Consider the following 27,801-nt stretch of genomic DNA (forward strand, 5'->3'; position numbering starts at 1 on the left):
ATTACTCACATTACGATTTTTCAAGACGACCTGTCTGACAGCGCTTTTTATTTCAGATTGCTAGACGAGCTTCATAGCCAGAATGTAGAACAGGGACTTCTTTTAACCAATCCGGAAAATTCTTTGTGGCATAAAGATGGAAGCCAACAATCCACACAGGGCCATATTGTGTCTGGTGATTTGTGTTCACATGTTGTACCCATTTGTGGAATAACCCTTCCGAGAAAATTACAGGTAATTATTGCATATGTGTGTGACAAAAGGATCACTTGGAAATGCTGCAGATCAAAACAGTATCTTAAGAATTTGCTTTTAATTAATGTTACAGTAAAAATGTCAACTTCAAAACAGTTGTGATGTCAGTTGTTCTAAAGGGGTTATCGAGTACCCCCTAACTTCTGCATTGAGATGAAAGGCACTGGTGGTGTGGTGCTAACATGATTTCTTTCTCGCTTTGGGGGACACAGGTTATCATGGGTGTGCTTTCTCTAGGAAGCTAACACTATGCAAATAAGGAAATAAAATAGCTCCTCCTCGGCAGTATACACCTACCGTCAGGCACAAGTCAACTCAGTTTTTGCGGACCAGGAACTAACCACCAGATCCGCATTATTTTCTTTTACAGGGTTTTTTGTGTGTTTATCCCATTCGACCTGGCGTCCGCTCCCAGGGTCTTCATGAAGGTCATGGCAGCGGTCATGGCCATCCTTCGATCAAAAGGGATTCTCATAATCCTTTATTTCTCTAGTCACCTTCCACGACAGTCACCTTAGAGGATGTCTCCCCGCCGTAATGGGGGACAGGAACACAAAGAGGTTAAATAACCCTCCCCTTCCTGCTGACTCCAGTGTTTTTCCTGTCCCCCAGTGGGGCATGAAGAGGTCTTTCAGGTGCTGTCGTGGCCGGTGAACGGAGCACCTGGAATCTCTTACCGCTGGGCAGCCGAGGTCGGGCGGTGATCCTCTCCTCCTCCATGTGCTGCGCTCCGTCTCCATCCTGGTGGTGGACTCAGGCCCGCCCCTCCCGCGCCTCTGTCTGGGGCAAAGCAGGGCGGTTACGTGCTGCCGGGGTCCTTGCCGAGCTCCCCGGCTTCCTCCCTCTCCAGCGTCTGTGTGGAGCGGCCGGATGTGACGTCATTGTACTTCCGGTTCGCCGACCGGATAGGGTCGTTCAAGCCTCCCTATGGAACGAAGGGGGAGGAGCACACAATATCGCTGGGAGACCACGGTACCTATATATCCTGGTCTGGGCCTCCAGGTAAGCGCTGTCCCCGTCTCTCTGTGACTGTATACAGCTGACCATGGACGGCGACAAACCCTCTGCTGCATCTGCAGATCCCAGCGTTCACCCTTGTGCCGTGAGTAGCTGGGCTGGTCCCCTTACTGTTCAGACATGTTTGAAGGGTTACTTAGTATACCTCTCTCTTTTAGGGAGAAAAGGTGTCTGCCCCTAAGAATAAATCTAGCCGCAAGTGTGATGTTTGTGGCTCCCTTTTACCCTCCGCCTATAAGAAGCCCCTATGTCAACCCTGTACGGATGACATAATACGTCCTGAACAGCCCTCCCTCCTGGACAGCATAAAAAGCCTGATTAAACAGGAGGTACAATCCTCCATGGCGGCCTTCTCCCAACCTCAAGTATCACATCCTCCCCCCCCCCCCCCTAAAAAGAGGAAGATGGCCCCAGTTAATACTGATTCTGACTCGGGTGAGGTCCATTCTTCTGAGTCAGGAGATGATTGGGAGAACGAGGGCTCCACATCCACCCCTAAAGCTGATGGGAAAAAATACTACTTTTCTTCTGAAGATATGGATGAGCTAGTCTCCATAGTAAGGAGCACCATGGGGGTTGAGGAAGTAAAGGAAAAACATTCCGTACAGGACGTAATGTTTGAGGGTCTGAGGCCCAAGCCTAAAAAAGGGTTCTCTATACACGAGAATGTTCAAAATCTCATTCTCCAAGAGTGGGCTTCCCCAGAGAAAGGCCTTAGTGTCCCTTCAGATTTTAAAAAACAGTTTCCCTTGGAGGGTGATAATTCTATTTGGGAGGTTCCCAAAGTGGACGTTCAGGTCTCTAAAGTCCCCAAAAGACGTCCCTCCTTTTTGAGGACTCTTCTCAATTAAAAGATCCGATGGATCGAAAGATTGAGAGTCACCTAAAGAAATCCTGGGAGTCATCTACGAATCTTCTTAAAGCAAATATTGCTTCTACTTGCGTCGCCAGGGCTCTGGTTCTCTGGCTTCGCAAATTAGAGGATCATCTCTCCCAGGGTACTTCGAGAGGAAATCCTGGATTCCCTTCCCCTTCTACAAAATGCTTCGGGATTCTTAGCGGATGCTTCGGGAGAGTCTGTTCGAGTGGCCGCACGGTCCCTAGTCCTCTCAAATTCAGCCAGGAGAGCTCTCTGGCTGAAATCTTGGGGAGGCGATATTACCTCTAAGACAAACCCTCCGGGAAATGCAGGCTGATCATAAATCTGAAACCCTAGAACCAGGTCATCAAGTATCAGAGGTTCAAGATGGAGTCAGTCAAAACCGCAATCCCGCTTATTGGACAAGACTGGGTGATGGCAACGATAGACCTGAGGGACGCCTATTATCACGTTCCAATACATCCGGATCACAGGAAGTTCCTCAGGTTCGCAATCTCCCACAACCTTAAGATCTCTCACTACCAATTCAACGTCCTTCCCTTCGGAGTATCCTCGGCCCCGAGAGTATTCTCAAAAATCATGAGTGAAACAGTCATCTTCCTCCCTCATCAGGGAATCTGCCTCGTCCCTTAGGCCTCTTTCACACTAGCGTCGTGCACTGCATGTCGCTATGCGTCGTTTGGTTGAAAAAACGCATCCTGCAAAAGTGCTTGCAGGATGCGTTTTTTCACCATTAGCATCGCATTGCGACGGTTGCGCCGTGTTGTGGCGGACTGTCGGCTGCAACAAACGTTACTTGTAACGTTTTTTGCTGCCGACGGACCGCCATTTCCGACCGCGCATGCGCAGCCGGAACTCCTCCCCCACCTCCCCGCACCTCACAATGGGGCAGCGGATGCGTGGAAAAACAGCATCCGCTGCCCCCGTTGTGCGGCGCATTCACTGCTAGCATCGGTACGTCGGCCCGACGCTCTGCGACGGGCCGAGTACGACGCTAGTGTGAAAGTAGCCTTACCTAGACGATCTTCTCATCATGGCTCCTTCAACGTCACAGCTGAATCAGGACGTATTAAAAACTCGAGTCCCTGGGCTGGATCCCGAATCTCCTTAAAGTCGGACCTACAGCCTTCTACGAAGAAGGAATTCCTGGGGATTCTCCTGGAATTCAGAGGAAAGGATGTCCTTCCTTCCCGAAGACCGTCAGCACGACCTTTGCCAAAGAATTCAAGCAACAAAGATCCCCATCTCTGAGGGAATCCATGTCCATTCTAGGATCCCTAACTTCGTGCATTCAAGCAGTATCCTGGGCACAGGCACACACTCGGACCCTCCAGACTCACGTTCTCCTACATTCTCGGAGGTATCAAAACACCCTGTCCAGGAGAATCCCTCTTCCCGGATATGTGAAAGCAGCCCTGTTGTGGTGGCTAAAAGGCCGGAACCTTCGGCGAGGGGTGAGCTGGGATCAGCTCCCTCTGAAAGTGCTCCACATAGATGCCAGTCGAAGAGGTTGGGGTGCCGTGGTGGATCAAACATATTTTCAGGGCTTATGGCCCACAGACATAAGTTCCAGATCCTCCAATCTGAGGGAATGAAAGGCAGTAGAGGAAGCGCTGCTAGCTGCCTCACTTCTAATCCAAGGCCACCATATTCGTGTCTACTCCGACAACGTGACGACTGTGGCTTATCTTCGTCACCAGGGGGGCACAAAGTATACCAGTCTGAAACTAGTGGCAGCTCGGATATTTCTCTGGGCGGAGAAACACCTCCTTTCAATCTCCGCGGTTCATCTGAAAGGTTCAGACAACACCAAAGCGGACTTCATCAGCAGGAAAGACGTGCATCCTGGAGAATGGTGCCTGAATCAGGAGGTTTTCCTATTCTTAACATCGAGATGGGGAACCCCGGAGGTCGACTTGTTTGCGAATTCCCAAAACGCAAAGTCTGAAACATATTTCTCCCTCAGCCCTGTGCAGGGTGCTCTGGGAATGGATGCTCTCATTCATCCATGGACCTTCAGCTTGGCTTACGCCTTTCCGCCAATTCCGATGTTATCAAAGACACTGCAGAAAATCCGGTCAGACAGTCACAACAATCCTGATCGCCCCATTGTGGCTAGGACGGAGCTGGTACAGCACCTTGAGGGGAATGACCAAGGAAGGTCCCATTCTTCCTCAAAGATCCGATCTCCTCTTCCAAGGTCCCCTCTTTATCCGGATCTCAAAAAATTGAATCTAGCTGCCTGGCTACTGAAACCAACATTCTAAGAGCCAAAGGTCTCTCAGATAGGGTTATCCAAACTCTCCAAAAGAGTAGGAAACCGGTGACTAACGCTATCTATAACAAAGTATGGAAGAAATTCTCTTCCTGGTGTCTTCCCAGTGTCCCGAATCCCTTCCACCCCAACATCTCTCAAATCCTGGACTTCCTCCAGAAGGGTTTAGATCTTGGACTTTCCCCGAGTACTCTGAAAGTTCAGGTATCGGCCCTCAGTTCCTTTTTTGACCAAGATCTAGCTGGCCACCGCTGGGTCAAGCGATTTAGAACTTCAGCTAGTAGACTACGTCCTAGTCTCCGTAGTCGGATCCCTCCTTGGGATCTAAATTTAGTACTCAATAGTTTGACTCAACCACCCTTTGAGCCCTTGTCTTCTCTACCCCTTAAAACCCTAACACTTAAAACGGTGTTCCTAGTCGCTATTACCACAGCTAGGCGGGTAGGAGAATTGCAGGCTATTTCTATCCATAAATTCTGACAGCATAATCCTACGTCTAGACCCTGCCTTTATGCCCAAGGTCGTTTCAGATTTTCATAGGGATCAGGATGTGGTTTTGCCCTCATTTTGTCCAAACCCTTCCAACGAGAAGGAAGAAAACTTCCATACCCTGGATGTCTGCAGGGTAGTTTTCCATTACCTGGAGCAGTCCAAATCTTGGAGGGTCGACCAGAATCTTTTTATCCAATTCTCAGGATAAAATAAAAGGAAGAAGGCGGCTAAAAGCACGATTGCAAGCTGGATAAAACAAACCATCTGCCTTGCATATTCAGCTAAAGATCTCCCTCCGCCGGTCTCTCTGAAGGCCCATTCTACCCGGTCGGTATCCACGTCATGGGCAGCAAGAAGAAACACCTCATCAGAACAGATATGCAGAGCCGCCACATGGTCTTCTGTTCATACCTTCACCAGACATTACAGGCTGAATTTCGACAGGGATCTGCCCTTCCTCAGACGTGTTCTACATGCTGTGGTCCCTCCCTAAAGAAATTAACGTTGGTATATCTCCAAGGTGACTGTCGTGGAAGGTGACTAGAGAAAATAGAATTAATCTTACCGGTAATTCGGTTTCTAGCAACCTTCCACGACAGCACTAATTTCCCACCCTATCTGATGTTTCTCTGGATGATTCCTGCACTTTAGTGGTAACTATTCACGCTACTATGGCCAGAAAAAACACTGGAGTTAGCAGGAAGGGGAGGGTTATTTAACCTCTTTGTGTCCTGTCCCCCATTAGGGCGGGGAGACATCCTCCAAGGTGACTGTCGTGGAAGGTTCCTAGAAACCGAATTACCGGTAAGATTAATTCTATTCTCTGATATCCTGGTCAAGGGCCCGTCTCACTCTGGACACACTGATCCGTCTCGGTTTGATAATCAACAAAGAGAAGTCGACCCTAATTCCAACTCAGCATCTCGTGTTTCTGGGCATGGAATTCGACACCATCCAAGCCCAAGTCATCCTTCCAAAGGAGAAGTTCTTATCTCTCCGGCAGGGAATCAAAGCCGTAAAGCGCCCTGTCCTTTTTCCCCTGCGGCTCTGCATAAGAGTACTGGGGAAGATGATCGCCTCCATGGAAGCAGTACCTTATGCCCAGTTCCACACCCGCCCTCTCCAGCTGACCCTCCTGTCTACCTGGGACAGGAGCTCACTTTCCCTGGATCATCCAGTTCGCCTACCTCTCAATGTGAGGCAGTCTCTCACTTGGTGGACGCTATCCGCCTCTGTCCTGCGCTGGAGGTCATTTCTCCCTCTCCGATGGCAGGTCATCACCACCGACGCCAGTCTTCAGGGTTGGGGAGCGGTCTTCCTCCATCTCACAGCGCACTGTCGCTGGAATGTTCAGGAAGCCCTCCTCCCAATCAATTTCTTGGAGATCATGGCAATCCTTCTTTCCCTCCTTCGCTGGCAGTCCCTCCTCGCGGGCAAACCGGTCCGCATTCAGTTGGACAACGCCACTGCCGTGGCTTACATAAACCACCAAGGCGGGACTCGCAGCAAGCAGGTCATGATAGAGGTGGCAAAGATTGTGCGTTGGGTGGAAAGCCATGTTCCCGCCATATCAGCTGTCCACATTCCAGGGGTGGACAACTGGGAAGCCGATTTTCTGAGTAGTCAGGGGCTCGTGTCAGGCGAATGGTCTCTCCACCCCACCGTTTTCAACCAAATTTGTCAGAGGAGCGACGTTCCGGACGGCGACCTAATGGCTTCTCGAGCGAACCACAAGGTTCCCCAGTACGTAGACAGGTCCCGGGACCCGATGGCTGTCGGTTGCGACGCACTTGTGAACTCGTGGTCCCAGTTTCAGATGCCTTATCTATTTCCAGATCTTCCCTTGATCCCAAGGATCGTAAAAAAGGTAAAGCCAGAGGGGGTCCCCGTTCTGTTAGTAGCTCCAGATTGGCCTCGGAGAGCCTGGTATACAGAGCTAGTGAACATGCTATCAGACCTCCCCTGGAGGCTTCCAGACTGTCCAGATCTTCAATCACCAGGGCCCCTCTTCCACCCGAATTCTCGGTCTCTTAATTTAATGGTATGGATTTTGAGGCTGCGGTCCTAAGGCACGCAGGTTTCTCTCACAGCGTCATACAAACCATGATTAAGGCAAAAAAAACTGCATCTTCACGCATCTATCATAGGTGTTGGAAAGCCTTCTTCCGATGGTGTGAAGACAACAGTTTGTTTCCTGTGACATTTTCGCTTCCCTCAGTCCTTGGTTTTCTACAAACGGGTCTCTCGCCTTTCCCTAAGTACTATAAAGGGTCAGGTGTCCGCTCTGTCCGTTCTCTTCCAAAGGGATCTGGCTTCCCTTCCCCAGGTGAAGACCTTCCTTCAGGGCGTTGCTCACATAACGCCCCCTTACCATTCTCCGGTTGATCCATGGGATCTCAACCTTGTCCTGGGCGCCCTCCAGCGTGTGCCTTTTGAGCCAATTCATGACATTTTTCTCCCTCCTTTCGTGGAAAGTGGCCTTCCTGGTCGCCATCACCTCTATTAGGAGAGTCTCAGAGTTAGCAGCACTGTCCTGCCGTTCTCCTTTCCTGATTCTGCACCAGGATAAGGTGGTCCCTCCAGCCTGTTACTTCCTTTCTGCCAAACGTAGTTTCGGCCTTTCACATCAACGAGGACATCTTCCTTCCTTGTGCCCTTCCCCAGTTCATCCCTTGGAAAGATCTCTCCACAAGCTGGATTTGGTCAGGGCTATTCGAGTCTATATTTCTAGGACTTCTTCTTTTCGTCAGTCCGATTCTCTGTTTGTCGTCTCTGAAGGTCGTCGAAAGGGGCTCCTCACTTCTAAATCCACAATCGCTCGTTGGATTCGTTCAGCATTTCTGGAGGCATACCGCGTTCAGGACAAACAGCCTGCTCCGGGGGTGAGGGCTCACTCTACCCGGGCTGTGGGAGCTTCCTGGGCCTTTCGTCACCAGGCTTCGGCTTTACAAATTTGCAAGGCCGCAACCTGGTCGTCTCACACACTTTCGTAAGGTTTTACAAGGTGCATACTCATGCCTCTGCTCATGCAGGCCTGGGTAGGAAGATACTGCATGCGGCGGTTTCCCACCGGCCGACCTAAGTTCCCTTCTCTCTGCATACCTTTCCCACCTTTGGGACTGCTTTTGGACGTCCCATGGTAACCTGTGTCCCCCAATGAAGCGAGAAAAAAATAGGGATTTTTGGTACTTACCGTAAAATCTTTCTTGGAGCCTTCATTGGAGGACACAGCACCCTCCCTTTATGTTGTACCGTGTTGACCAATGTGCCGTTGTTTTGGGTTGGTACATAGGTTGAGTCTGTTTAGGGTATGTGCACACGATGCAGATTTAGTGCAGAATTGGTGCAGAACTGCAGCAGATTTTTCTGCTGCAGAAACGCTGCAGAACTGCACTGTGATTTACAGTACAATGTAAATCAATGTGAAAAAAAAAAAGCTGTGCACATGGTGCAGAAAAATCTGCGCAGAAACGCTGCAGATTTCAAAGAAGTTTTCTGCGGAAAAAAAGGAGCATGTCACTTCTTGGTGCAGAATCGCAGCGATTCTGCACCCATAGAAATGCATTGATCCGCTCACTTCCCGCATGGGGCTGTGCCCACGTTGCGGGAAGTTAAGCGGATAATGTGCCGATGGTACCCGGGGTGGAGGAGAGGAGACTCTCCTCCAGGCCCTGGGAACCATATTTTGGTGTAAAAAAAATAATTAAAATAAAAAATGATGCTATACTCACCTCTCAGCGCTGCCCGCGGCGTCCGGTCTCAGTTGCTGTGCCGAACAGGACCTGTGGTGACGTTGCGGTCACATGACCGTGATGACGCCGCGGTCACATGACCGTGACGTCACGAAGGTCCTTGTCGGCACAGCCGCTTGCAGCGCCGAGGAGATCGCGACGTCAGAGGGTGAGTATAGCCAATTTTTATTATTTTTTTACATTACTATTGATGCTGCATATTGCTGCATATGCAGCATCAATAGTATAGGCGGAAACCCGCAGCGGAAACCGCGGAACAAACCGCGATAAATCTGCAGGGATAACCGCAGCGGTTTTGCCCTGCAGATTTATCAATTCCGCTGCGGGATTAACCCGCAGAGGAACCCGCAAAGTGTGAACATGGCCTAATAATAATCTTTATTTATATAGCGCCAACATATTCCGCAGCGCTTTACAGTTTAACAGTTTCAAACACAACAGTCATAAGTAACAACGTTAACAATACAATAATTAAAGCACAATAAGACGACCCTGCTCGTGAGAACTTACAATCTACCATGAGGTGGGGGAGATACAAAGTACAGGTGTGTATTTACAATGATGTATTTACAATGATGGTCCAGCCATCTTCAGGGAGTGGGGGATAGATGGAGATATTGAATGGGCTACACACACACAAACATAAAATGACTTTGATTAGGGAACGTGGTAGGCAGCTCTGAACAAACGTATTTTGAGCGAGCGCCTAAAACTATGCAAATTGTGGATGGTCCTAATATCTTGGGGTAGAGCATTCCAGAGGATTGGCGCAGCACGGGAGAAGTCTTGGAGTCGGGAATGGGATGTACGGATTAGTGCAGAGGTTAGTCAAAAGTCATTTGCAGAGTGCAGCTGTCGATTAGGCCGATAGACAAAAATTAGGTAGGAGATGTTAGGGGGTGCCGCACTGTGGAGAGCTTTGTGGGTGAGATCAAGTACTTTGAATTGTATCCTGTAATGAATGGGCAGCCAGTGTAACGACTGGCGAAGAGCTGACGCGTCCGAGTAATGATTAGCCAGATGTACGACCCTGGCTGCTGCATTAAGGATGGACTGGAGAGGGGAAAGTCGAGTGAGGGGGAGGCCAATTAATAGAGCATTACAGTAGTCCAGGCGGGAGTGGATCAGGGCGACAGTGAGGGTTTTTGTTGTTTCCATGGTGAGAAAAGGGCGGATTCTAGAGATGTTCTTTAGGTGTAAGCGGCAAGAGCGAGCAAGAGATTGTATATGGGATGTGAAGGAATGATCGGAGTCAAACATAACACCCAGACAGCGCGCCTGCTGCCGGGGTGTTATTATGGTGCCACCCACGGAGAGGGAAATGTCAGATTTAGGGAGGTTAGTAGATGGCGGGAGCAGAAGTAGTTCAGTTTTGGAGAGGTTGATTTTCAGATAGAGAGCAGACAAGATGTTGGAGACTGCAGACAGACAGTCAGTGGCGTTCTGTAGTACAGCGGGGGTAAGGTCAGGGGATGATGTATATAGTTGTGTGTCATCAGCATAAAGATGGTACTGAAAGCCAACTCTGCTGATGGTCTGTCCAATTGGGGCCGTGTAGAGAGAGAAGAGAAGGGGGTCAAGGACTGAGCCCTGAGGTACCCCGACAGTGAGAGGAAGAGGAGACAAAGTGGAGCCAGCGAACAGAACACTGAAGGAGCGGTCAGAAAGATAGGAGGAGAACCAGGAGAGAGCAGTGTCCTTAATGCCTAGTGACTGGAGCCTAGAGAGTAGGAGAGGGTGGTCAACAGTGTCGAAAGCTGCAGAAAGGTCGAGAAGAATGAGCAGAGAGTGGTCATCGTTACGTTTTGCTGTCAGAAGGTCATTGGTCACTTTGATGAGTGCAGTTTCTGTCGAATGTAGGGGGCGGAAACCGGACTGTGAAGGGTCTAGGAGGGTGTGCGTGGAGAGGTAACGGGTAAGATGGGAGTATATCAGGCGCTCCAAGAGTTTAGAGATGAAGGGGAGATTGGAGTAATGATAGTGTTTGAAGGAGGAGAGATTAAAGATTGTAGTTAGGTGAGTTGTGACGACTGGAGAGAGAGACTGGAGGAGGTGTGAGGGAATTGGGTCGGTAGTGCATGTAGTCGGACGAGAAGAGGAGAGGAGCCTGGAGACTTCTTCTGTGATGGGATCGAATGTGGAAAGTGAGCCAGGGAAAATGCAGGGAGGGATGGGAGTCACTGAACTTGGTGAATGGGAGTGGATTTCCTGACAGATATTATCTATTTTCTCTATAAAGTGGGAGGCCAGGTCATCAGCACAAATGTCTGTGATAGGGGCTTGTACTTTTGGCCTGAGGAGGGAGTGAAAGGTGTCAAAAAGTTAATTGGGGGTTGTTGGATAGTGAGGAGATCAGGGTAGTGAAGTAGGTCTGTTTGGCGAGGTGAAGGGCAGAGTTATAGGTCCTTAACATAAATTTGAAGTGTGTGAAGTCTTCTGCTTTAGCACCAACTGAGTTGGCTTGTGCTTGTCGGAAGGTGTATACTGCCGAGGAGGAGCTATTTTTTTTCCTTATTTGCATAGTGTCGGCCTCCTTGCGACAGCAGCATACACCCATGGTAACCTGTGTCCCCCAATGAAGGCTCCAAGAAAGAGATTTTACAGTAAGTACCAAAAATCCCTTTTTCCAGGTATCTGCACGTCTTGTGCATGCCATGCATCTCCACTCCTGTTCTGAAAGTGAGTGGGGAAGGGTTACAACTTTTAAGATCATCTGTATCATAAATTTCGATTGGTTGAAAATAGATGAAAATGTCTTATTTTTTTTTTTCTTAAGTTGTGCTTTGTAGACAATTCATTTTTGTTAGATCAGTATATTGATCACAAGATGTTTCACTTCTAGAAACACCAGCAATTGGCTTTTATTTCTGGATGGAATATGTACCAGGACCTGGTAACTAATGCACTGTGTCCATGGAATGCACGGATGTGCCATGTTTTCCAAAATCAAAGACCATCTTTGTAACCTCTGTGCCCTGTATTAGAGCACTTGCTAAAATTCAATTATGTAACATTATTTATATAATGTTATATAATTTTACCTTTTTTTCTAATGGTAAAATGTAAGTTTAAAGAATTTTTAAATGACAATATTAATAAAATAAAATAAACTTTCGAATAAAATATTTTTTGAATAATCTGTGTGCCATGATTGTGAGAAGTGTGTATAGTAACCTCTGTTCACACTCAAACGCTTTAGAACATGTTCAAACCTACTATTAGTAATTGTTTTCTTTTTTTAACCTACCTTTATGTTTGTTCTCTTACAGGAAATGAACAGTAATCAGCTTGTGTTGGTGGAAACAACTTGTAGAAGTCTCCAGAGTCTTGCTCATGCAGTCTCCTATCAGAATGCTGTACTTTTGGAAGGTCCCATAGGATGTGGGAAAACTGCTTTGGTGGAGCACTTGGCTAGGGTTACAGGACGCTTGAAAGCGCCTGATTTATTGAAGGTTCAGCTTGGGGATCAGACTGACAGCAAGGTAAGGAGTATTGGTAATGGGAAGAGTTACATCTTAATGTAATGTCTGCACTAACACACTTTAGCATTGGACACATATATTTTCCTTATCCTTGTACTAACTGTAGACAAGTCAGCAGCCATCAGCTATGTAAGATAACATAAGCCCATAGCATATCAATTCATTTCTTTTTCTCCCTCCATAGATGTTGCTTGGGATGTATCGCTGCACCGATATACCAGGAGAGTTTGTGTGGCAGCCGGGAACTTTAACACAAGCTGTGGCCAATGGCTACTGGATTTTGTTAGAGGACATTGATTATGCACCACTTGACGTGGTAAGGAAATGTCTTGTGTCCCATATTGTTTGGTTTGTATATGTTCTGCACTACTAATAATGAGTGTTGTTCCTATGCTGTGTTTTACATGAAACTTTGTCGGTGTGTTTCTAACATTTTGTTCCCTTACCATACCTCTGCGACACTGGTACCAGCTTCTGTTGAGTTTTTCCTCATCTGTTCTCACAGATATCGGTGTTAATCTCAGTTTTGGAAAATGGCCAGCTTGTTATTCCTGGAAGAGGTGACTGCATCAAGGTGTCTCCAGGTTTTCAGCTATTTGCCACTAGAAGGTTAGAAATCCATGCTTGTTGTTGTGTCATGTTTCCTATTTTATGTCACTTTTGCAACAGCATTATTGTGCAGTTTTGTCCAGATGTGTTCGGTTAGTGGATCTATTAAGTATAGGTTTAAAGAGGGGACCTGTCAACAAATCAAAAGTGACCAGTTTTTGCTCTTATATTTCTGCTGCACCCTTGGGGATTTAATTTTTTGAGGTTAAGAAGGAACTGTGGCCTTGACATCTATCACACTACCAATGTTCGCTAGATGTTACCTCCACATCGCAGATCACTACAAGTGAATGGGGTGGCATAGCTACTCCTGGGCTACTGCTACAAGGAAGTCACCAAAAATTTGACTCCGTTGGACTGATAGCTACTTTCTTATCACGGTCTCCGTACCCCCGGGTTGCAATGTTGCCCCATGGACTTGTATTGCGGTACAATGTAGCAACAACACCTAGTAACTTAAATCCTGTCTCCTTAAAGCCCCAACATTAAACCCTTATATGATACCAGAAATAAATATGGGCCTTCTTCTTTAGTGGGGATTTTTATGGGCCCTAAAAGAGAATGTGTCTCACAGGATTCTCTGGACGCCTGTCTTTAGGATTCTTTGCATTATCACCTTGTGATTTGTGAGTCACACCTTTTTGGATAGGCGATAAAAATTAGCACCAATTTAAAAGGCCCATGTTTATGGAACCATATAGTGGATTTAAAGAAAATCGTAATATTGAGGAGTGCAGCTAAAATAAAATAATAGCAAAGTGGCCACCTATTCACTTGGTGACAAGTCCTCTTTAAGTACTTGGAAACAGTAGAAAACAATGGCTGTATTTCAGTACACTTGTTTTTTTTTATTTGTACCTTGCCTATGTGAGTTATACAAAACACCAAAGGAACCGACTAAAGAAAATGTGAACTTATTTTGTTCCAGGTTACATACTTCCGGTTCCGGATCGTGGTACAGACCACAGAACAGCCACGCTTCATTGCTTGACAAGTATTGGACAAAAATACATCTTGACAACATGAACCGCAGTGAGCTGAAAGAGGTATTGTAGACATGAGTTACTGTGAGGGTATGTGCACACGCTGCGGATTTCGCTGCGGAACCGCAGCTGCGGGTCCGCAGCTGTTTCACATGAGTTTACAGTACAATGTAAACCTATGGAAAACGAAATCCGCAGTGCACATGCTGCGGAAAAAAACGCGCTTAAACGCAGCGGTTTATATTCTGCAGCATGTCAATTCTTTGTGCGGATTCCGCTGTGGGTTTACACCTGCTCCAATAGAAACCTGCAGGTGTAAACCCGCAGCGGAAACCGCACTAGAAACCGCAATAAATCTGCAGTAAAAACCGCAGTGGTTTTGCACTGCGGATTAAGGCCGGGTTCACATTGCGTTAATGGCAATGCGCTGACGGCATCCGTTACATAGCAGCACTAACGCTATGTAACGGATGTGTTAGCGCACCCATTGACTGCCATTATGTAGCGCATCGCTAACGCATGTCATAATCGGCATGCGTTAGTGATGTGCCGTCATTCTGTGACGGATCCTCAGACGCGGTCTGCAGCGTTTTAGGGTCCGTCACCGCTTGCACAGATGAAGCATCTGCGCTAGCGCGATCGCATAACGCGATCTTTTTCGGCACTTGCGTTAACGCAGTCCGTTTAACGCATGCGTTGAACGGACTGCACTAACGCAATGTGAACCTAGCCTTATCAATTCCGCTGTGGAAAATTCCGCAATGGAATCCGCAGCGTGTGCACAAGCCCTGAAGGTGTCCACATACTTAATATTCTTTTCTAATGCTTTTCGTTATAAGCTATCATCCGAGGACCTGTGTCCAAGCCTATATTTTAGTAGCAGACGCATAGGTTCCCTCAAGATCCCCGAACCATGATTTGTGCAATTTCTGGTGCCTTGCTAATAATCACATGTGCAATATTCTAGAATATTAACATAACCTGTTAGGGAGCCTTGACTGGAGTTGATTATCACTGCTTCTTAGGCTGTTTTCTTTAATTTTAATTGTTTGTTTTAGAAAGTTTTTATCTGGTTGCCTATCATTATCTTTCAATGGGCAGCCACTTAATGGTGATGGGTGCTCTTCAAGGGTATGTTCTAAAATGCTCCTATGCATTTCTCCCCGTTTTTGCTATGCATTTCTCCCCTTTTTTTCTACTTCAAAGCTGAAATCCATGTGGATATCTTTGTACTAATTGTCAGTGCAGAATTTCAAATCCCCATCATTGGTCAGTTTACACTGTGGATTTGTGTGCAGTGCAAGAATGAGTTTTGGGGAAAAATTATGCTTCCCAGAGAACAGTTTTGCTAGTCTTACAGTGAAAGATGGCTGTACTTAAAAGGTTGGTCCAGCCTTGGGGTACAAGTCTGCAGTCACTGCGTGATATGAGGATTCCTTCAGTGCATGTGGTGGGCACGTAACCCCAAATATATGTTATTTGCATACATGTGCTCACATGCCGACTAGATGGGTGAGGCCTAGCTCAATGCAAGTGTATTGAGCGAGGCTGGAATCCTCTAGCTGGAATGTGGCCATGAGTATGCAAATCATATGACCACACACTCCCATGACAGGAGAATCCTTACAGCACGTAGTACGTGAGTAGTGAGGATTCCACAAGTCTGCAGTCACAAAGAGTGACATCTCTAAGATGCGCCAATTCTGGCACTTAGCCTCGCTCTTCCCACTTGCCCTGTAGCAGTGGCAAGTGAGGTGATAGTTGGGGGGGTTGATGTCACCTTTGTATTGTCAGGTGACATCAAGCCTCGAGATTGGTAATGGAGAGGCGTCAATAGGACGCCCCCATTACTAACCCCATAGTCACATTGTAAGGAAACACACACACACCAAGAAAAAAGTTCTTTAACTGAAAGAAAGACACAGACTCTTAATCTTAATTAAACCATACTTATGATCTCGGCCATCCCCCCGATTTCCTCGTCATCTACAAAAGAGGTAAAAAAAATCCCCAGAATTCCTCACCTTTCCGCAGAGATGGTTTTAATCCTTTCATCCCACGACGTGTCCAGCACTGCTACATCTAGATGGCAGGCTGCATGGATGCATGATGCATCCATACAGCCTGTCATCCAGCTGACCCTGAGCACCCTGACCCTGAGCAAAATTTCCCACGGCGCTCACGCTTACTTCACATAGGTGAAGTGAGTTCATTGGCCATGAACTCGCAGGACCTGTCAGATGGTACTGCGAGCAGGAGAACTTTCTCACACTCGTGTTGCCCTCAGACAGGGAATAGCAGTTCACAGGCAGACACTGAGCACACGGTGAAATTCTGCTGATCTGTGATCTGCTGTGAAGTCACTGAGCTTGAACTGCGGTGACCTCTTCACTGACTTTTTCCTATGGTGTTGAGGTCAGTTCATCCCTGCTGGGAATGCAGCCTCATTCACTGCAGTTAGCCTCGATGACGTCACTGAGGTTGCGCTCGCAGCAGCTCATTCAGCAGTGTTTTTTCAGCCTGGACAGTTGCATCTTGGCACCGTCCAGGTTGAAAACTATTGATCCCCCCAGACATGGATTACGGAGGACAGAACGACTGACAGATATGATATATTGTTGTTTTTTTTTAATTTTAGTTTTATTACAGGAGAACGCTGGCTTCAGTGGAATTAGGCATTAGATGAGTATAACTGTGTCTAAAAATAAACCATACGGCGCTGCTTAGTTGCTCCAGGTGAATAAGCAGCAAATATATGGACGAGATCACTCCCAATCGTCCCAGAAGTGGTTAGTCAAAGAAAGCTATATGTAATATTTGCGCTAAGGACACCTATATGAAGCCATAAATAGTTAAAATGCTAGGACATGTCATAAGCAAGGTTCTTCGTTAAAGACTAGGATTAACAAGATGTGTTTACCTTAATATCAAGGAAAAGGAAAACTGTATCCAGTGCTGGCATGCGGAAAGGTCCTTCACTCATGCACTTAAAGGTTGGTATCTGAAGCCTTCTCTGAATCTCTGTTCCAAAAATATCCAATATGTTGCAGAGCAAATGGTGGTATAGGAGACGCTGTCCCGGCCGGTGACTAGCGTACTCCCCCAGAGCTTGGTGACTGCCGTGCACAGGCAGTGGCGGCCGCGTGTATAGAGCTGAAGCCGACAAGGTGCAGGACCTTGTGTGACGTCAGTCACGTGATGTGTACACGTGACCAGCTACAAAGCTGCGGAGCTAAGGAGCTACGAATAGCACACAGGACCAACTAATCCTACGCGTTTCAGAGTCACTGACTCCTTCGTCAGGGATCTGTAGCTGGTCATGTGTACACATCACGTGACTGTGACGTCACACAAGGTCCTGCACCTTGTCGGCTTTAGCTATACACACGCGGCCACCACTGCCTGTTCACGGCAGTCACCAAGCTCTGGGGGAGTACGCTAGTCACCGGCCGGGACAGCGTCTCCTATACCACCATTTGCTCTGCAACATATTGGATATTTTTGGAACAGAGATTCAGAGAAGGCTTCAGATACCAACCTTTAAGTGCATGAGTGAAGGACCTTTCCGCATGCCAGCACTGGATACAGTTTTCCTTTTCCTTGATATTAAGGTAAACACATCTTGTTAATCCTAGTCTTTAACGAAGAACCTTGCTTATGACATGTCCTAGCATTTTAACTATTTATGGCTTCATATAGGTGTCCTTAGCGCAAATATTACATATAGCTTTCTATGAGTATAACTGTGTTTGTTATTTTTAAATAAAATGGAAAACTGTTTAGTCTTACGGTATTTTTCGGACGATGCACTGGACCGTAGGCCGCACCTTGGTTTTAGAGAAGGAAATTAGGAGAAAAAAACTGAAGCAAAAAATGTGGTCAATTCTGTATTTAATATTTCCTATCCTGGTAAATATGGTCCTCTCATCCCCATCCTGATACACATGGCCCCTCATCCCCTTCCTTGTATGCATGGCTCCCTCATCCCTATCTTGGTATGCATGGTCCCCTTATCCCTATCCTGATATGTATGGTCCTCTTCCTCATCCTGGTATGCATGCCTCCTCCTCCCTAGCCTGGTATACATGGCTCCCTCATCCCTATCCTGGTAGGAATGGTCCCGCTCATCCTTATCCTGGCAGGATTAATCGCCCTCATCCCTATACTGGAATGCAGGGTCCCTATCTTGTCCAAGTATGCATGGCCCCATCCCTATCCTGGTACGCAGGGCCCCATCCTTAACCTGGTATGATTGGCCCCATCTCAGTCCTGGTATGCATGGCCCCATCCCAGTCCTGGTATGCATTGCCCCATCCTTATCATTGTATGATTGGCCCCATCCCAGTCCTGGTAAGTATGGTCCCATCCTTATCCTGGTAAGCTTGGCCCCATCCCAGTCCTGGTATGCATGGTCCCATCTTTATCCTGGCATGCATGGTCCCATCTTTATCCTGGCATGCATGGTCTCATCCTTATCCTGCTGTGCATGGTCCCATCCTTATTCTGGTATGTATGGTCTCTTCCTTATCCTGGTATGCATGGTCTGATCCTTATCCTGGTAAGATTGGCCCCATCCCAGTCCTGGTATGCATGGTCCCATCTTTATCCTGGCATGCATGGTCCCATCTTTATCCTGGCATGCATGGTCTCATCCTTATCCTGCTGTGCATGGTCCCATCCTTATTCTGGTATGTATGGTCTCTTCCTTATCCTGGTATGCATGGTCTGATCCTTATCCTGGTAAGATTGGCCCCATCCCAGTCCTGGTATGCATGGTCCCATCTTTATCCTGGCATGCATGGCCCCATCTTTATCCTGGCATGCATGGTCCCATCCTTATCCTGCTGTGCATGGTCCCATCCTTATCCTGCTGTGCATGGTCCCATCCTTATTCTGGTATGTATGGTCTCTTCCTTATCCTGGTATGCATGGTCTGATCCTTATCCTGGTAAGATTGGCCCCATCCCAGTCCTGGTATGCATGGTCCCATCTTTATCCTGGCATGCATGGTCCCATCTTTATCCTGGCATGCATGGTCCCATCCTTATCCTGCTGTGCATGGTCCCTTCCTTATCCTGCTTGTGCATGGTCCCACCCTTATTCTGGTATGCATGGTCTCTTCCTTATCCTGGTATGCATGGTCCCATCCTTATCCTGGTATGATTGGCCTCATCCCAGTCCTGGTATGCATGGTCCCTTCCTTATCCTGGTATGCATGGTCCCATCCTTATCCTGGTATGCATGGTCCCATCCTTATCCTGGTATGCATGGTCCCATCCTTATCCTGGTATGCATGGTCCCATCCTTATCCTGGTATGCATGGTCCCATCCTTATCCTGGTATGCATGGTCCCATCCTTATCCTGGTATGCATGGTCCCATCCTTATCCTGGTATGCATGGTCCCATCCTTATCCTGGTATGCATGGTCCCATCCTTATCCTGGTATGCATGGTCCCATCCTTATCCTGGTATGCATGGTCCCATCCTTATCCTGGTATGCATGGTCCCATCCTTATCCTGGTATGCATGGTCCCATCCTTATCCTGGTATGCATGGTCCTATCCTTATCCTGGTATGATTGGCCCCATCCCAGTCCTGGTATGCATGGTCCCTTTCTTATCCTGGCATGCATGGTCCCATCCTTATCCTGCTATGCATGGCCCCATCTTTATCCTGGCATGCATGGTCCCATCCTTATTCTGGCATGCATGGCCCCATCCTTATCCTGCTGTGCATGGTCCCTTCCTTATCCTGCTGTGCATGGTCCCATCCTTATCCTGGTATGCATGGTCCCATCCTTATCCTGGTATGTATGGTCCCACCCTTATTCTGGTATGCATGGTCTCTTCCTTATCCTGGTATGCATGGTCCCATCCTTATCCTGGTATGTATGGTCCCATCCTTATTTTGGTATGCATGGTCCCATCCTTATCCTGGTATGCATGGTCCCATCCTTATTCTGGCATGCATGGTCCCATCCTTATCCCGTTATGCACGGTCCCATCCTTATCCTGGCATGCATGGTCCCATCCCTATCATTGTATGCATGGTCTCATCTTTATCCTGGTATGATTGGCCCCCATCCCAGTCCTGGTATGCATGGTCCCTTCCTTATCCTGGCATGCATGGTCCCATCCTTATCCCGTTATGCACGGTCCCATCCCTATCCTTGTATGCATGGTCCCATCTTTATCCTGGTATGCATGGTCCCATCCTTATTCTGGCATGCATGGTCCCATCCTTATCCCGTTATGCACGGCCCCATCCCTATCCTTGCATGCATGGTCCCATCTTTATCCTGGTATGCATGGTCCTATCCTTATCCTGGCATGCATGGTCCCATCCTTATCCCGTTATGCATGGTCCCATCCTTATCCTGGTATGCATGGTCCCATCCTTATCCTGGCATGCATGGTCCCATCCTTATCCTGGCATGCATGGTCCCATCCTTATCCTTGTATGCATGGTCCCATCTTTATCCTGGTATGCATAGTCTTATCCTTATCCTGGTATGATTGGCCCCCATCCCATTCCTGGTATGATTAGTCCCATCCTTATCATGGTATGATTGTCCCCATCCTGGTCCTGGTATGCATGGCCCCTTCAGAAAAGATTAAAAAAAGCAAACCATTACACTTACCTTCCTTCTGTCCCTTGCAGTGTCCTGCTCTGTTGCCAGCAGCTGCTTAATGCTTGTAAGCAGCACATGGCAGGGACATCATGCGCTGCTCACAAACAGAGCACAACTGCCAGAATACTCACCGGGACTGTTCATGGAAGAGAGCAGTGAGAATCCATTTCTCTTCAGTAGCGTGCACTATCAGCCACCAGCTTCCTGCTGCTATCGGCGGTCATGTGTGCTGGTACTTGAGAGATGAATATTCCATTTCTCTTAAGTAACGGCACATATGACCGACTGTAGCAGCAGGAAGCTGTTGGCTGACACTGTGCCAGACCAGGATGGGGATGAGGGGGCCATGCATACCAGGATAGTGATGAGGGGGCCATGCATACCAGGATAGGGATGAGTGGGCCCTGCATACTAGGATAGGGATGAGTGGGCCTTCATACCAGGATGGGGATGAGGAGGCCATGCATACCAGTATAGGGATGAGGGGGCCATGTATACCAGTATAGGGATGAGGGGGCCATGCATGCCAGGATAGGGATGAGGGGGCCATGCATACCAGTATAGGGATGAGGAGGCCATGCATACCAGTATAGGGATGAGGAGGCCATGCATACCAGTATAGGGATGAGGGGGCCATGCATACCAGGATAGGGATGAGGGGGCCCTGCATGCCAGGATAGGGATGAGGGGGCCATGCATGCCAGGATAGGGATGAGGGGGCCCTGCATACCAGGATAGGGATGAGGGGGCCCTGCACGCCAGGATAGGGATGAGGAGGCCATGCATACCAGTATAGGGATGAGGGGGCCATGCATACCAGTATAGGGATGAGGGGGCCCTGCATGCCAGCATGGGGATGAGGGGCCATGCATACCAGGATAGGGATGAGGAGGCCATGCATACCAGTATAGGGATGAGGGGGCCCTGCATGCCAGGATAGGGATGAGGGGGCCATGCATGCCAGGATAGGGATGAGGGGGCCATGCATACCAGGATGGGGATGAGGGGGCCCTGCATGCCAGGATAGGGATGAGGGGGCCCTGCATGCCAGGATAGGGATGAGGGGGCCATGCATACCAGGTTAGGGATGAGGGGGCCCTGCATACCAGGATAGGAATGACGAGCCATAATACCAGGATAGGGACGATGGAACAATACATACCTGGCTTATAAGTTTTCCAATTTTTTTTTGTGGTAAAAATAGGTTCCTCGGCTTATACTCGAGTGTATATACGATAAATAGTTTTGTTATGAGGTTTCTGTTTTCTGTGTTGGCCTCAGTTGGTCATTATAAATTTTATGTATAAATTATAAATAAAATGTTCTGTTTTAATGTAAATGTTTTTTTACTTAGCCTTGAATAATTTTCTTTACAGGTTCTTCAGCAACTTTACCCTAATTTGGACCTAGCGCTAGACCGATTGCTTGACATTTACATCCAACTTACAGGAGATAAGCACCATACTGTGCTAATTGACAGCACTGAAGCAGAAAATATGCCTGCCACTGAAGGCCTAAAAATATACGACAAAAGACCCAGTCTTGAAGGCAGAGGATTATCATTACGGTAGTTTCTTTTTATTTGTACTCTCTTGTCTTTCCTCAATGCAAGATTTTAACCTTTACTGATCTCCCAGTGTGCCATTTTACTGACCTGAGAAATATGAAATTAGTGCCTCCCCACCGATGGGCAAAAATGCAGTTGGAGTTTGCTGTCTAGTATAGCAGACACCCTTCTGCATCAGCCACAATCTGCACACTTAAATTAGGTGGGCTCTTGTCGCTACAGAAATGCCAAACATGGACGCTAAATATGGATTAGGCCAGTCTCACACGTCCAGATAATTCCGGTACCGGAAAAATCGGTACCGGAGTTATCCATGTCCGTGTGCTCACTTGGCACATCAGTGTGGCACACGTGCGGCAGCAGTGTGCCGCCCATTTGCCGACTGGGTATCACACGGACCGTGCAGGAGACAGCGCTACAGTAAGCGCTGTCCTCTGCTTTGGGTGCTGAAGCCGCCATTCATTTCTTCTCTCCAGCAGCGTTCGCTGGAGAGAAGGAATGAAAAATCATTGTTTTTTGGTTTTTTTTGCGGTTGAAATAAAGTTTCCGTAACCAACCCCCTACCACCCCCTGTGCGCCCGCCCGCTGTAAATAAAATACTCACCCAGCTCCCTCGATGCTTCCTCTCAGCGTCGCAGCTTATCCTGTATGAGCGGTCAGGTGGTGCCGCTCATTACAGTGATGAATATGTGGCTCCACCCCTATGGGAGATGGAGCTGCATATTCATCACTGTAATGAGCGGCACCATGTGACCGCTCATAACAGGACAAGCTGCGGCGCTGAGAGGAAGCATCGAGGGAGCTGGGTGAGTATTTTATTTACAGCGGGCGGGCGCACAGGGGGTGGGAGGGAGTTGGTTACCGGGAACTTTATTTCAACCGCAAAAAAAAAAAAACACATTGATTTTTCATTCCTTCTCTCCAGCGAACGCTGCTGGAGAGAAGAAATGAATGGCGGCTTCAGCACTACAAGCTGGGGGGGACAGCGCTTACTGTAGCGCTGTCTCCTGCACGGCACACGGACTGCACACGGACAGCATCCGTGTGCGGTACGTGTTTTACACGGACCCATTTACTTTAATGGGTCCGTGTGATCCGTGCGCTCCCACGAACACTGACATGTCTCCGTGTTTTTCAAACGGACACACGGTCCGTGAAAACACGCTGACATGTGCAGAGACACATTGATTTTAATGTGTCTACGTGAGTCAGTGTCTCCGGTACGTGAGAAAACTGCCACCACATGTACCGGAGCCACTGACGTGTGAAACTGGCCTTAGGCACACTGGGGCTCAGAAGGGATGTGGGCATTTGGATTTTGGAGCACAGAATTTTCTTTTGTAGAGCCTTTGTATGATCAGTGACGTGTAGGCCCCCTATATTTCTGTTAACAGATGATGGACTTAAGTGGGTACTTTTTTTTTTGTGGGTTGAGTTGAAGCTTTTATTGGGAACATTATAGGTAACTTTTTGGATCACATTTATCCTGTGCTTTATGCTGAGCACTTTAAGGTTTTCATCTACATCTTGGAGTGATGTGATTCAGATGAAACACCAGATGGATCTATTCACTATAATGAGGTAGCAAAATTACTATGGACTCTGTTCAGTGTCGTTCTTTTTATCAGAAGTGCACAAAACAGTGACTGACCTCACTTTTAGGCACTTCTAAAAATATGGACACCACCAGATTATAAGCCTGGTAAGCATCTTTAGTCCCTCCATCTCCCTCATTATAGGTAATCTTCCTCCGGGGATTCCGTTTGAATCACATATTTCAGATATTTACACGGAAACCCTGGTGTAAGCGCTCAGAGCAGAGCACAGGATAAGTATGCGCTGGGCCTTACTGTGAACTTTGGGAGACAGACTGAACAAATCAACAGCAGGTTAAGAATTGGTTTTATTTATTTTTTACGCCGTGTCTCAAGCGTTATAAGTGATTAGACGACTTTATCCTTCAGGTCAGTGCGATTACAGTGATACCAGATTCATATTGTTTGGCTGCTGTGACACACTAAAACATGCTTTTTATTGCAAAACCAAGATTTTGATAGCATGTGACTGCTTGTTTTTTTGCAGGACAAGTTGACATTTTTATTGGTACCATTTTCAGGCAAATTTTTGGATTGCTTTCTTTTCTGATTTTTGGGAGGCAGAATGACCAAAAAACAATTATTTTTTTCCCTGACGTTACACATGTGGTAAATTTGATAAGGCACCTTTATTCTTTGGTTCAGTATGATTACAGTGATACCACATTTATATATTATGTTTTTATATGTTCTTGCGCTTTTACACAAAAAATAATTTTATAGAGAAAAAATGTTATTGCTTTATTCTGAGAGCTTTAACTTTTTAATTTTTCTGCTGATGGAGCTGTGTGGCTACTTGTTTTTTGCTCGACAAGATTACTTTTTCAGAGATACCAATTCACTGAAGGGGGGTTAACTAGTTGGACAGTTTTATAGGTCTGAACGTGACAATACTAAATGTGTATTTTTTTTCTTTCATAAAAATATTTTTCTCCTACGCCTCATTTGGGGACACAGGACCATGGCTGTTGTTCTGCTGCCTCTAGGAGGACAGAAAGAATAGCTCCTCCCTTGCAGTATACACCCTCCTGCTGGCTCCAAGTGAACCAGTTCTTGCTTAGTGTCTGTAGAGTGCACTTGGGTCTTTCAGACCCCACCGTTTTTATTTTTATTTTTATTCTATTTTTCCCTTAACGGCGCGAATGGGGGTGATGGATCCTTTCTAGGTTCCAATCTCCCCCGAACCATCAACAGGCGAGAACGCGGAGCGTCCCTCCCGTACCCTTTCCTGCACCGTTGGATGCCAGCCCTGAGCTCACCTTACGGGCGACGGTTCCTTCGCGTTCCGAGCTCCCCCCTCTATAGCAGGCGACCACATGGAGTAGCCCTCAATTTACCTCTCCTGGAGCCAGGTGCATAGCCGGACATGATGTTTGTGACGTCCGTGCAGCCCCCCACTGCATCACCACTGTTATAGCGGATGATGGAAGGCGGCAGAAGCTCTCCACCACCTCCCTGACTATGGCGAAGGTGGATTGAGCACCGGCCCATCAATCGTGAGTACACATGCGGGCCGAGGCGCTGGGGGGTCTTGGTCCCTGGGATAAGGGAGGTCCGCATATGCCTTAAAGCCCGGGTGTGTGGGTCATGTCTGTCCGCACAAATAGTGGCTGCGGCGCTGTAGGCCGCTACTGCAAGCTTAAAATTTAGCCCCCGGCTTCTCTCTCGTCCAGGCCGGAACGTTAGCTTTGCCCACCGGCCTTTACTGCCGCCCACTCTCTCTGGCGCTTCTCGTTGTGCGAGAAGCGCCTTCTGTTCCTGATCTCGGCGGCCATCTTTGGACACTCACAGGGCTGATGCTGCAGCGCTGCTCCAGCGTTTTGAATCAATTGCGGACCTCCCCCGGGGACTCAAGACACAGGACCTGGGTAAGCTGCAGAAACATAGCTTAACCCTTCCCCTGCTAGTAAGCGCTCTCCTCAAGGCTACACTGTGTCTCAATCAAAGCCTAACAAAAAGTCTGGGAAAACCCACACTGTGTTTTCTGCTGCTTGTACCGCTTGTAAGGTATCTCTTCCCCGGGGTCACAATACTGCGTTATGCTCAGCTTGTGAACCGATGACTGCTCAGGAACCACCTGTTACTGATACCGAACCCCGTGAGCCTAGTCCCCCTGAGTGGGCTAACTCCCTTACCCGGTCTATGGCATCCCTGGCCAAAGCGTTAGACTCGTTCCGAGACCCTTCCTCTAACCATGGCACCTTTACGGATAACGCTTCCGATGATCAGAACCCCTTGTACACTAGGGGTCGTACCTTACCAAGGAGCTCTCGCTCTTCCAGGAGAAGGACTCATGCCTTGTCCCCAGTCCATCACCGGGAATCGGGTTCTGAGAGTTCCATTTCTCGCTCCCCCTCCCTTGAGGCTAGTAGAGAACTTGGCTCAGAGGACGATTGAGTCAGTAAACAACGCCCTGAAGCTAGATGAGGAACCTTTATCTAAAACGGATCATGCTGTGTCCTTTAAGAGGACCAAGCGGGCTCACAGAGTGTTTGCCAATCATCCCGAATTTAAGGAAATCGTTGAATCTCATAGGATCCGTCCAGATAAACGCTTCACAGGGCAAAAGCCCATGGAGTCAAAATATCCCTTTGCTCCTGATCTAAGTCTCCTCTGGTAGATCCTCCAGTATCGCGCCTAGCTACTAAATCTATTTTATTCTCGTCAGTTCGACAATATGGCTCGTTCAGCTTTTGAAGCCTCAGCAGCTGCACTCTTTCCATCTTTTGCTGCTACGTGGGTGGCTAAGGCTATGACCCATTGGGCTGAGGTCTTGTCTTCAGCTGTTCTGGATACCAATCTTCCCCCCGAGGTAGCAGACCTTGCTACTCAGATAGCCGGAGTTCGGGATTTTCTAGTGACCGCGTCTCTGGATGCCGCTGACTGCACTTCTCAAGCAGCAGCAAACGCCATCACCATTCGGAGGTCCTTATGGCTCAGGGACTGGCGTTCGGATTCTGTTTCCAAAAAGTTATTGACTTCTTTACCATATCAGAGCGGTCGCCTTTTTGTCGAAAAACTCAATCAATTTCTGACGCCACTGGAGGGAAGAGTAAATTTCCCCCACAACAGAAACTCTTTTGACCCTTTCGGAACCAGCAACAGCAGGCTCGGTCCCGATTTTTTTTTTTTTTTTTTTCATTCCAACTCAAATTGGTCCTCTACTTATTATTATTATTATTATTATTATTATTATTATTATTTATTGTTATAGCGCCATTTATTCAATGGCGCTTTACATGGGAGGAGGGGTATACATAATAAAAACAAGTACAATAATCTTAAACAACACAAGTCATAACTGGTACAGGAGGAGAGAGGACCCTGCCCGCGAAGGCTCACAATCTACAAGGGATGGGTGAGAATACAGTAGGTGAGGATAGAGCTGGTCAGCGGTGGCCAGGCACAACGTAGGGGTAGAGATCCCCAGACCTCTTACAAACCTTCCCCTTCAGGAAGAGACAGGCATAGGCAGTCAGGATCCAGGGGGTCCAGACCGGGCAGATCTCCCACACAATGACTCCCGGTCGTATCCGGAGGACACCCTCAAAGTAGGCGGCCGCCTGCTTTCCTTCTCCGACGCGTGGCTCTCGGTAGTTCACGACGAATGGGACCGCAACCTAGTGTCCTCCGGATGCAAGATAGAATTCTTCTCTCTTCCACCAAATCGTTTTTTCCTGTTTTCGCCTCCCAGGGCAAAGGCATCAGAGTTTTTTTTCAAGCCATAAGCTCTCTAAAAGAAGACGGTTTTATTATCCCGGTCCCTCAAAGCGAAAGGTTTAAAGGTTTTTATTCAAACCTTTTCATTGTTCCAAAGAAGGACAGTACAGTACGGCCCATACTGGACCTAAAACTGCTGAACAAGTTCGTCAGGGTACGACGGTTCCGAATGGAATCGCTTCGTCCTGTCATCGTCTCCATGGAAAAAGGCGAGTTCCTGGCCGTCTGTAGACATCCAGGACGCGTATCTCCACATTCCAATTTTCCCTTCTCACCAGAGGTTCCTTCGCTTCGCAGTTCAGGAACAACTCTTCCAATTTGTTGCTTTGCCTATCGGCCTCGCCACCGCTCCCAGGGTATTTACCAAGGTCATGGCGGCCGCCGTGGCCATCCTTCACACCCGAGGCGTGGTGGTGCTACCGTATCTAGACGATATCCTCATCAAAGGCCCCTCTTTCTGCGCCTGCAAGGAGGCCGTGAACATCACAATAGAGTCTCTTTCTCGCCTGTGTTGGAAGATAAACTTCAAAAAATCTTTCCCA

The 27,801-nt window shown here is 47.8% G+C and overlaps 1 protein-coding gene across 2 annotated transcripts in view; it reads left to right on the plus strand.

The window, feature by feature from the left end:
- Nucleotides 1-27,801, plus strand: part of MDN1 (midasin AAA ATPase 1) — a 334,505-nt gene that overhangs the window by 46,152 nt on the left and 260,552 nt on the right. The window contains exons 5-10 of one of the 2 annotated variants that reach the window (XM_077289726.1): nt 57-234; nt 11,941-12,153; nt 12,338-12,469; nt 12,659-12,762; nt 13,691-13,808; nt 21,754-21,944. In XM_077289726.1, the coding sequence (XP_077145841.1) occupies nt 57-234; nt 11,941-12,153; nt 12,338-12,469; nt 12,659-12,762; nt 13,691-13,808; nt 21,754-21,944 (936 nt within the window). Of the gene's footprint in view, nt 1-56; nt 235-11,940; nt 12,154-12,337; nt 12,470-12,658; nt 12,763-13,690; nt 13,809-17,177; nt 17,357-21,753; nt 21,945-27,801 lie in introns of those variants that run through there. The other variant, XM_077289727.1, reaches the window with a different exon arrangement.

The sequence above is a fragment of the Ranitomeya variabilis genome, chromosome 2 (assembly GCF_051348905.1).
Source record: "Ranitomeya variabilis isolate aRanVar5 chromosome 2, aRanVar5.hap1, whole genome shotgun sequence".
Lineage (NCBI taxonomy): Eukaryota > Metazoa > Chordata > Amphibia > Anura > Dendrobatidae > Ranitomeya > Ranitomeya variabilis.